Raw genomic sequence first — 10,617 nt, 5'->3', positions numbered from 1 at the left:
CAAAGGACACTTGTCTTATTACGAAGACGAGGGATGGTGTAGATGCCTGATCACTGCACTGTACACCTGAAGCTGAATAAAATGTCAACTATAATTTTATAAATAGTCACAAGAAGTGGAGTACAGCATAAGGAATAGAGACAGTAGAAATGTAACGGCTGTATGTGATGTCAGAGGGGTAGTAGACTGGGGGAGGGCGTTATCACTTTGTGAGGGGTATAAATGATAAATGTCTATTATAGTGTTTTGGACACATGAAACTAATAAAAAGAGTACAGAGGGTTCTAAGACCAAAAAGAGAGCTGCTGCACTAGACCGTGATTTCCTATAGACCCACATAGTATCTTGGGTACCTAGAACCTCGCGCATAACAAAATTCAGGCAAATGTTTATTTTATCAAGTGCCAGCTCTGCCTGAAGCTATGCTAAGCATTGGGGATTCAGAATTGAAAAAGACAGTCCCTGTCCTGGAGGACTCAGACCTGTGGAGGAAACGGGGACTAGAACAGTTACAAGAGGGACTGATGAGAATGACAGGAACCTGCACTGAGAATGCACACCTACGGATTAGGTGGCATTAGGCGGTGGGGTGGGAGGGGAAGTGGCCAGGGAAGGCTTCAGAAGAGCCAGACACTTGATCTGAGTAAGGCCACCAGGAATCCGCAAAGGGAAGAGCATTGAGGGAGGGAACAGAATGCATAAAATATGGAAGCTTTGAGAAAAGTATGGCTATTTCCAGGGCGTACAACAGCTCAGTATGAATGCAGCATGAAGTATACACGTCTGTGTATTGGGGGTGAGGGTGGGAATGAAAGGACATGAGGCTAGAAAGGTAGACAGGGGCCAAAACAGCCTTCTATACCACATTAAGAAGTGTGGATTTTTATCTTCAAAGGAGGGCGGGGGGTTTTGGAGGATTTTAGGGTCCTATTTGCACCAACAAGACTTTTGGTAGCAATGTAGAGGACTAACAATGAATGAGCTGAGGAACCAGGACCACAAGACCCATGCAGGAGGTAATAAAAGGAGTTGCCCAAGGCAACCCGAGAGATTTGGAAAAGGAACCTCGTTTGTAGAAGGTAGAACCAACAGGATTGTGGATGTGGGAAGTGAGGAACAGGGGGGCGCTTGATAACGCCCAGGGGTCAAGCACTGGCTACGGATGATGGAGGTGTCTTGCATTAGCTTGGGGAACGCAAGGACATGGGTTGGAGTGAACACTACCAGCTCAGGCTTGTTCCATGTGTAGCAGCCGGCAGCTGAGCAGATCTGAATACAGTTCCGGGCCCCCTCCCCCGCCCCCGCCCCGGGCTCAAGGTTCCCACGGTTCGCACCCCCACCAGCAAAAGCCTGATCTCCCACCCTCTGTCCTTGGGGAGCGAGGCGACGCGCTCCCTCCAGGCTTCTTCCACCTCGTCTCCCCTCACCCCTCCTCCCAAGCGGTTCTCCACTTCCTCTCCCTCCCCACCCCGAGGAAAAAAACGAAAACAGCCTGGCACCCGCCCCTCATACTCCCCCAGCCTAGGACCCGGCTCTGGGGGCTGTTTCTCGCGGCCTGGGTTGGAGGGAGCATCCCTCGCCCGGCTCCCGAAGCCTGGCAGTTCAGTAGCTCTTCCGCTTGCCCCCTGCCTTCCCTGCCCCGGCCCGGCCCCGCCTCCCCACGGGGAAACATCCCAAAAAAGGGCAGAAAAGAAATTTCGGCGTAAAGTTGGCCCACAAGGGAAGAGAGGAGGGTCCGCAGGGATTAGGGGAGAAGGGAGGACGCGCGGGACAACCAGGGAGGGGGGAAGCGGGGGCGGGTGGAGTAGCCGGGATGAGTGGAGTAGCGGTCGGGCTGCTAGAGCCTCGAGGGGGGCGAGGAGGCGGCGGACAGGGATGCGTCTCGGGTGGAGGTGGGGGCGGGGAGCGCGCGTGTCCGTCAGGCTTTAGCCGCGTGGAAAGTATGCGGGACACGTGGGGGTGGGGCAGGCGGGGCGCGGAGCTCGGTTCCCAGCCGCCGGGCAACTGTAGAGGAGGGGCCCTGGCTCCAGGAGCAGGGGCTGGAAGGGGAAGCGAGGGTAGGAGAGGTCAGGCCCCACCACCTCGGGGGCAGCAAGCCCGGCTTTCTCCTCATTGCGTTCCGGGTTCCCCTCCTGCCTCAGTTTCCTTAAGTCCCTGGTGAGGCTCTACGTTATCACTACCACGTCGGTAACGCAAACCCAGACTCTGGGACTCAGGGTAAACTGAGGCACCCGAACCGCGGAGGAGCCCCGCCTCCCAAAAGACATTTAATCCTGGGGGATTTACGAGAAACTTCTAAATTAAGGGCAGCGGCTGCTGCAGCTGAGGGGGGAGGGGGGGACACACCAGTGCCTGCGCCCAGGCAGCTGCTTTGAGCTCACACCCCGAAATAGCCCCATGGGCCCCTGCCGCAGCTGCCATTGGGCCAGGCTGTCACTCTGAGGAAGCGCGGAGCCCCCAGCCCAAGGATCCCCTCCCCTCCCCTCCCCAGTGTTTGGGTTTTTCCAAAAGACTGTCCCAGCTACTTTTTCCCTTCCGACGGCTAGGAGAGAGGGGGGCGGTGGTAAGGGAGAGGCGGGACCCGGAGGGGGCGGTCCCGAGGGGGTGGGCGCAGGGGGCGACCGCGCCCCCCGACCGGGCTGTGCTTCTGCCCCTACAAGGTTTGGGCTGCGGTGGGGGAGGGTCCCGGCCCCCGGCTCCGCCCGGTCCCTCCCAGCCTTTTAAGCGTCCGCGCGGCGGGGACATCCCAGTGCCGCTGGGTCCTCCTGGCTTGCCACCCGTGCGCCCAGTCCTCGCAGCCAGCCCTGTTCGCCCGGTCCACCCCGCCCGCCCGCCGGCCGGTCCCACACCGCAGCCATGGACGCCATCAAGAAGAAGATGCAGATGCTAAAACTGGACAAGGAGAATGCCATCGACCGCGCTGAGCAGGCCGAGGCTGACAAGAAGCAAGCTGAGGACCGTTGCAAGCAGGTGGGGGGCCCCGGGCCCAGTGCAACCCCCTCCCTCGAACCGAGGGCGGGGTAGGCCCTGCCTTGTGCCTCCTAGCCTGAGGCTCACTGTCCAAAGCTCTCTCCCGTCCAGTGTGGGGTCTGGGCCTTCACAGTACCCCAGGGACCTAGCCAAAGCCACACTTCATCATACCCACCATAGGCTGGGGAGCCCCACTCCCCCAATTTCCACTCCTGCCCTTGGGGAGTAATGATGGACCCTGCTCCTTGGGGCTGGAAACTATCCCCACCAGGTCCCTCCAACACCCCTGGATGCACTGTCCCTCCTCTGCTATCCCTCTTCCTCCCTGACAACCTCTAAATATCTCTCAGTACCCCCTCCCACAAACCCCTGCCCCCTCCCTGGGCCTGGGCCTGGGCCTGGCTGACTGAGGCTTCTCTCTCCCAGTTGGAGGAAGAACAGCAGGCCCTCCAGAAGAAGCTGAAGGGGACGGAGGATGAGGTGGAAAAGTATTCTGAGTCAGTGAAGGACGCCCAGGAGAAACTGGAGCTGGCCGAGAAGAAGGCCACTGATGTGAGTGTGGACCTGGGGAATGGTGGGAGTTACCACTCGGGGAAGGGCCCCAGACATGGGGATGAAGGGAGAAGGGGACCTACATATCCCTAGCACTAAGACAGAAAGGATTTCCTCTCAGGAACCCAGGCCAGGGCTAGCTTGCACAAATAATCCGAGGCAGTGGGTAAATGAAAACCACCTACCACTTCCCCCAGAGGACGCAGTCTTGTAATTTGGCTCCAGCTCTCAGAACGTACAGTGATCAAGCAGTGAGTCATCGTGGGGGAGGGCGGTACAAGAATTTGCCATCTACCTCAATTAATCCTCCCGCTGAAAATGGAGAGGAGACTGCAGCTACATTTGCAGGCTGTGGGTGTAGGTTCTTTGGTGAGGAAGGGGGAGAAGAATCCAAAAATGGGCTCTGACTTGAGTTACACCCCTGGGGGGCCATTAGAAATTCCCTGGCCTTGACCTCTGGCTCCAGTGGCCCTGCTGTGCACTGGGGCTCCAGCTCAGGTTCTATCGGCTCCTCATTTACCCTCATTAAGCTGTCAGCCTTCGAGAGCATGCCAGGCCACAGGGCAAAGGGACAGGGCCACAAATGCCAAGGCAGCCACTTTGGCAGGTCCTGCTCGCTCAGATTTCTCTGCCCGACCCACACCCTCTAACCAGACTTCTCCACCTTCTGTCATTCCCAACCCCCACCATGAGGTAGAAGAAGGGCAGTATGACTTTGGACATGGTTACTAATACCATTTTCTGCCTCAGTTTCCCCATTTGCCTTTCACCCAGGATTAAGTTTAAGATGAGCCTACCTTTGGGTAGATGGTGGGATTAGCATAAGCATGGTCTAAACATCTGAGATCAGAGATGACATTACTGTTTGTGTTGACCATTATCCATGTTCCCCAATTCCCTCCCCTCATTCCCCAACCTGGGTTGGTTTCTCTGACCTCCAGCCTTTGGTCTTGGTTCTCCACCAGCCCTGGCACTTGGGAGGGAACTGACCTGCAGCTGCTAGCAAAGACAACCCTGGGCATCTGACACTCTATAAATAACCAAGGCCCAGTGCAGCTGGAGGCAGGACTGGAAACCCAAGGAGCTGGGTGGGGGCTGGAGGGGAGGAGGGTGGACAGGGACAGAGCCGGGGAAGCAGGGCAGCAGTGCCAGGCATAGAAAGGAAACTGCCTAAATTTATTGTGTGACCTTGAATGCAGCACTTAACTTGCACAATGCCTTCCTCAGTTTCTCCCATCTCTCTTGCTTTCCATTTGTCTAGTGAGGACGATAGTGTTCTTCTGTGGCTAGAGAGCAACAGACATAACTGGGAAGAGCTTAAGAAGCAGAAAATGGCAAATGTCAGTCAGTCTTCCAGAGTTATTTGTCACTTCACTACTGTGAAGAGAGTTTTCCTTCTAGAGTCTCATCTCTTTCTAGAGTAGGCCCCCCCCAGTGTCCCCAAGTCATTCTTCCCAACCCCCAGTGCTGTCCCCAGAATCCTTCCACACTGAGTCATTTGGCCCAGTGCCCATGATGGACTCTTGTCACTCTAGGTGGCCTTCAGCACCTGGAGGACAGCTATAACTACTTTCTATATATGGTACTGTGTTTACCCTGCCCTACAGTACCACCCAGGACCTACTTGCTACCCCTTTCCCCCAGTGCTGCCACCCGTCTCTTCCCTCTCACTCACTTCTTTCTTATACTGGTCCTTTCTCCTCTCCAATCGTAAATCTCAGGATCTCTATGTCTTTGTCTCTAAAGAAGAGCCAGGGATAACCTAACATTCATGGAGTGTAGACTCTGCAGACAATGTGCTCAGGTGCTTTCTGTATATTATTTTACTATTTCCCAAAATCATCAGGCTCGCTTGGGAGCTTTAAAATAAAAAATAAAAAAATAAAAACATTTTCAAGCTCCTGCCCTGGAGATTTCTGTTTAGTTTTATAAGTCTCCCAGGTGGTCTTGTCGAGTATTAGAAGTTCGACGTACTGCATTGTCGCAGAACTGCCTACAAAGGAACTGCTATTGTCAACTAGGATTTAAAAAGGAGAAAACTGAGGCTTAGAGAGACTAAATAAGTTGCCCAAGGTCACACAAGTGTTGAGTGGCTAAGCTGTGGCTCAAAGACAACAATCTGACTCAGAGCCAATGCTCATAACACCAAACTGTACTGCTTGTCTCATTTTCTTCTTGCTCTTCCCTTTCCTTTTTTCAAAGTGTCATTGTTTCCATGGACCTTCTGCAAAATCTCCATGGTCTTGCCTCTATATTTTAGGATTAGTGGCTCAGTGTATGTCAGTCACATTGCACTTGCACCACTGCCAGTTGCCTCTCCACCTTGGCAGAGAACCCCTTACTACACCATGGCTGTCCCATGCAGGCTTGGCTAGCCTCCTGAGCCCCTCCCTGAGAATATGCCTAGCAACTGGTGACATCTTGGAGCTTGACTTTGTGATTGGCTATTTTTAGCAGCAGTGAGGTCTGATTGGCCTGATTCTTCCCCCCCTTACCTGGCTCAGGCTCTGCTGTGGAGTCAGGGCTGCCTCAGACCTACCTGGTCCCAGCACTTGGAGTATTGTGGAAGCGTACAGAGGGACCTGTATGCAGATAACCACTGGGAGACTAACTGCACAGTGCCCGAATTGGCCCTGTAGCAAGGGAGTGATATTTTGGACTGGAGCATAGAGTCTGGGCAGAAGATGGATGGTTAGTAAGGGAGAAAAAAATAGGTTGAAAATCTGGAAGCCAGGAAGCCTAGGGTTTTTTTGTGTGTTTTTTTGACAAGACTCTTACTATCTTCTGGAGTCTCACTGATCCTCATCCAAAGTAGAGAAAGCCCTTTTGACCTATGACCTTTGACCCACAGGCCGAGGCAGATGTGGCTTCCCTGAACCGCCGCATTCAGCTGGTAGAGGAGGAGCTGGACCGGGCGCAGGAGCGCCTGGCTACAGCCCTGCAAAAGCTGGAGGAGGCTGAGAAGGCAGCTGATGAGAGTGAGAGGTGGGCAGGGGCCCCTCAGAGGGTGAGACAGGGATAGGGTGGGAAGACTGTCTCTTCTGGTCCTGATCTCACCCTTCTTGCTGCCTCTCAGAGGAATGAAGGTCATTGAAAACCGAGCCATGAAAGATGAGGAAAAGATGGAGCTGCAGGAGATGCAGCTGAAGGAGGCCAAGCACATCGCTGAGGATTCAGACCGCAAATATGAGGAGGTGACAGGCCAGCTCCACTTCCTTCTCCACTCCCATGCTCCAGACACCCCAAGTCATTCACCATGAATCGACTCCTCTCTCCCCACTGCCCCCAGGTGGCCAGGAAGCTGGTGATCCTGGAAGGAGAGCTGGAACGCTCAGAAGAGAGAGCTGAAGTGGCTGAGAGGTAAGGATACCCTGGGGTGGCGAGTGGAACTTGGCCTAAGCCTGTGGCTATGGGGCACTCTGCACAGTGGGGAAGCAGCTTCTCAGACTTGGGGCCATAGGGACACATCCTGTCCTCTGACCCCTACCCGCTGCCCCTAGCCGAGCCAGGCAGCTGGAGGAGGAACTTCGAACCATGGACCAGGCCCTCAAGTCCCTGATAGCCTCAGAGGAGGAGGTAGTGACCTCTCTGGACCTTTCTGGGCCATGGCGCCTTCTCTCAGCTCACTTTCTCCTCCATCTCAGGCTGCTCTCTCTCACCTGCTGGGGGTAGGGATGTGCCTGGGGCTTCCAAACTCTGTCTGCTGTCACTCTCACAACTTTGCTCTTCTCTTCTCTCCACCACCCCTCCCCCACTGTGCCATCTCCACTGTCTCCCCGCACTGTGCCGTCACACCCCACCCTGCCACACACCCCCTGCAGTAAATGTGGGGACCTAGAGGAGGAGCTGAAAATTGTTACCAACAACTTGAAATCCCTGGAAGCCCAAGCAGACAAGGTAGAGGGGATAGAAGGGCAGTAAGGATGGGGTCCTGCAGGAGAGGGAGGCGATGGGCCCAGACAAGGTGGGGCTGGGTGTTCGATGGAGATAAGATCATGAGTAGTCTGCGGGGTTCAGAGGAGAAATGAAGGATTTGTGGAGGCGATCTACTGATGGCATATATACGTCCCTAAAAGTATTCCACCAAAGAAGATAAATATGAAGAGGAGATCAAACTGCTGGAGGAGAAGCTAAAGGAGGTGAGAGTCCTTCCAATCCCAACCCTCCCCTCAAGTCCCCCAGTCCTCATCAGAGACTGCCTGTGACGGGCATTTGGGGATGGGGATGGAAGAGGTCAACTAAAGTGAGAGTGTCTGGGAGGGCCTAAGGTTTTTGTGTGTCTACATCTTGCCTTTACTCCTAGGCTGAGACCCGAGCAGAGTTTGCCGAAAGGTCTGTGGCAAAATTGGAGAAAACCATTGATGACCTGGAAGGTAAAAGGGATACTCCCCTGTACCCCCAAACCTTTTTAAGTAGGTCTGCACTCCCCAAGACTGTCAGTCTGTCCCTTATCTTCGCATCCCATGATATTTGCCACCAATAAATTAGGGTTGGACCACCTAGGACACCACAAACTCCAGTGGTCGGTGCCTATCAGCTATGAATCCAGTGCTTCTCAAATTTGAGCATGTAGCTCCTTATCCAAAGCACTGTGCCCCCAGATCCCTAGGGGAAGCAGGAGCTCCTGGGACAAGAACCAATTTAGGGTGCAGAGAAGGACAAAAGAGATGGCTACAGAGAGGGGAGGAGGGAGCCCTGACAGCTGTCCAACCTCTTCTCTGGCCTGTCTGTTTCACTTCATCTTTGTCCACCTCTTTCTGATTCTTGTTCTCTCTTTCCATTACCCTCACTCCTTCCTTTCCTCCTTCCCTCTGTTCTCTCTCCCCACACTCCCACCCATCCCTGGATCCCCCCCACCCCAGATGAAGTCTATGCACAGAAGATGAAGTACAAGGCCATCAGCGAGGAGCTGGACAACGCACTCAATGACATCACCTCTCTCTGAGCCTCTCACCAGTTTTTCCCCCTCCGCCCCTTCTCTCCTCTTCCTTCCATTCTCTCTGTGAGGAGGGGGGTAGGCAGGAGGAGCAAAAATTGCCAACATTGCACAGCCAGGCTGGGCGCAGCCTAGGAGAACCTCTGTCACACGAGCTGCCCACCCTGGCACTTGCTTCTTCCTTCTACCCAACCATTGGCGCCTCCACCCACCGGCCTCTACCTCTTTAGGCTGCTTAATAAACTCAACTTGGTCTTCATGCTGTTTTCCTGCCCTCTAGAAAGCACTTCCTTCACCCTCTACCCTTAGTTCACTGCTGAGACCTTGGCTCTTATAGACACTCCCAATCTTGTGACATCCCCCCACTGAGCTCACACACAAAACTCTGTGGCCCACACTGAAACCGCCTCTACACAAGCACTCCCAGTCTGTCACTTTCTGTCACTGCTGCATGTGGGCATGTATGAGCCGTTCAGTCACCATGAGCCCTGTGGTGCTTCTACAGACCCAGACCTGTCACTGACCTCGGAGCACTCAGCTGGGGTTCCAGGAGCTCAAGGAATGCCTGGAAGGGAGATGGGGTGGTCAGGTGCAGGGGAGGGTCGGAAGGTTGGGAAAGGCCTTGAGGTGAAGTTTGGAAACACGCTGGATGCCAACAACGTGGGGCTTTCACTGCAGGTCTGTTTTCTGCCTCAAGTCTGTCTGTCTGGCCTTCCCTTTCCTGGCTCTGTCTTTGTCTTTCCTTCTGTTTCCAACTCTTGAACCTTCTAAAAAAAGAGGGTAAATTAGTTTATGACTCGAGCCTTCCCGTCCCACCTCCATGACCCCGAAGCCTTGAGGGAGGCACCCATGTCTGCCGGGCCAGTCCATCCATTTGCCCCTCCCAGGGGGTCCTCAGCTCCCTGAATGCTTGTGTCTTCGTGTGCCTCCACATCTATTTGTCCATGCCTTGTCATGTCTCTCCCCTCGTGTCTTCCCTTCCTCTCCTCATGTGTTGCTTCTTCTCACAGAGACCTTGGCCAGTGCCAAGGAAGAGAACGTGGAGATTCACCAGACGCTCGACCAGACTCTGCTGGAACTCAACAACCTGTGAGGGCTGGCCCTGCCTCCAGCCAGGCTATAGTTGCCGCCCAACCCAATAAAACTGATATTCCTGACATCACAGGGCCCTTTAAGCCTTTCTTTGGTGTGGGCAACGATGGTGGTAATTTTCCAAAGTGGAGAAGACTGAGAGGATGCCTGAGGGGAGCAATGGAATTGGAAGGACCTGAGTGAGCAGGGTCGGGGTCCATGCTCTGTGACAAGACTTCCTTTTCTGTGGGAGCCAAGGGGTGGGGGCTCTGGGCTCATTGAGAGAGGGTTGTGAACAGGTTGTGTGAAGCAGAGAGGCCCGGTAAGACTGGGGACATCCTCGGTCTTACTCCCCACAGGGCAAAGGAGCTGCTGTCAGAGCCACCTACCATTCCAGTAGGTGGCTGAGCCAGATAACACAGTTTGATGGCAAGACTGCAAAGCTACACAGATTTTACTTGAGCAGGGTGAAAGCCCAAAATCTTCAATGTGATTTTAAGCCTAGAGGCTGAGCCTGCCCTACTCCTAGACACATGCACTGCTCTACACACACACACCACACCACACACACACACACACACACACACCACACCACACACACACACACACACACACAGAGTCATTCCAATAATGTCAGTCATTTCTGCCCCCTTCCTGAGAGCAGAATAATGCCCCCAACCAAAGATGTCCATACCCTAACCCTGTGAAATATGACTTTACGTGGGAAAGGGACCTTGTGATTAAGCTAAGGATTTTGAGTCGAGGAGATTATTCTAGGTTATCTGGATAGGTCCAGGGTAATCACAAGGGTCCTTATAAGAGGCAGTTGCAGGAGATGTGACCATGGAAACAGGTTGGAGTGATATCAGGAAGGGACCACAAGCCAAGGAATGCTTGGCTTCTAGAAGCTGAAAAAGGCAAGGAAACATTCTCCCTTCACTGTCCAGAAGGAACCAGTCCTGCTGACACCTTGACTTGCCCCATAAGATTCATTTTGGACTTCTTACCTCCAGAACTCTAAGAGAATAAATTTGCATTACCATTAAGTTTGCAATCATTTGTTATGGCAGCAGTAGGAAATGAACACA

At 53.8% G+C, this 10,617-nt stretch overlaps 1 protein-coding gene across 7 annotated transcripts; it reads left to right on the top strand.

Moving 5' to 3' along the window:
• The first annotated feature begins 2,324 nt into the window (after positions 1-2,324).
• TPM2 (tropomyosin 2) lies at positions 2,325-10,573 on the top strand. 7 transcript variants are annotated; one of them, XR_013994395.1, is made up of 10 exons: positions 2,325-2,970; positions 3,397-3,522; positions 6,374-6,507; positions 6,599-6,716; positions 6,812-6,882; positions 7,344-7,419; positions 7,599-7,661; positions 7,826-7,895; positions 8,385-9,136; positions 9,469-9,619. XR_013994395.1 is itself a non-coding variant. In XM_081065551.1 (9 exons), the coding sequence occupies exons 1-9, from the start codon at positions 2,857-2,859 to the stop codon at positions 9,549-9,551; spliced, it is 855 nt and encodes a 284-aa protein (XP_080921677.1). In that variant the 5' UTR covers positions 2,327-2,856; the 3' UTR covers positions 9,552-10,573. The 7 variants fall into 7 exon arrangements, 5 of the variants coding, with proteins under 5 accessions (XP_080921677.1, XP_080921675.1, XP_080921676.1 ...); XR_013994396.1 differs by lacking the exon at positions 7,344-7,419 and adding an exon at positions 7,023-7,098 and having other exon boundaries at positions 2,731-2,970; positions 9,469-9,616; XM_081065551.1 differs by lacking the exons at positions 7,344-7,419; positions 8,385-9,136 and adding an exon at positions 7,023-7,098 and having other exon boundaries at positions 2,327-2,970; positions 9,469-10,573.
• Positions 10,574-10,617: the final 44 nt, after the last annotated feature.

This window comes from Rhinolophus hipposideros (genome assembly GCF_964194185.1).
Source record: "Rhinolophus hipposideros genome assembly, chromosome: 11".
NCBI classification, from domain to species: domain Eukaryota; kingdom Metazoa; phylum Chordata; class Mammalia; order Chiroptera; family Rhinolophidae; genus Rhinolophus; species Rhinolophus hipposideros.
The sequence above is the reverse complement of the archived record's forward strand: the minus strand, read 5'-3'. Positions and strand labels throughout refer to the sequence as shown.

Excerpts from the sequence above, each read along its gene's own strand:
- TPM2 (XM_081065551.1), top strand. The coding sequence starts at position 2,857 with ATGGACGCCATCAAGAAGAAGATGCAGATGCTAAAACTGGACAAGGAG. Across the intron at positions 6,883-7,022 it reads AGAGCTGAAGTGGCTGAGAG|CCGAGCCAGGCAGCTGGAGG; the intron begins GTAAGGATACCC and ends CGCTGCCCCTAG. Across the intron at positions 7,896-9,468 it reads AACCATTGATGACCTGGAAG|AGACCTTGGCCAGTGCCAAG; the intron begins GTAAAAGGGATA and ends TTCTTCTCACAG.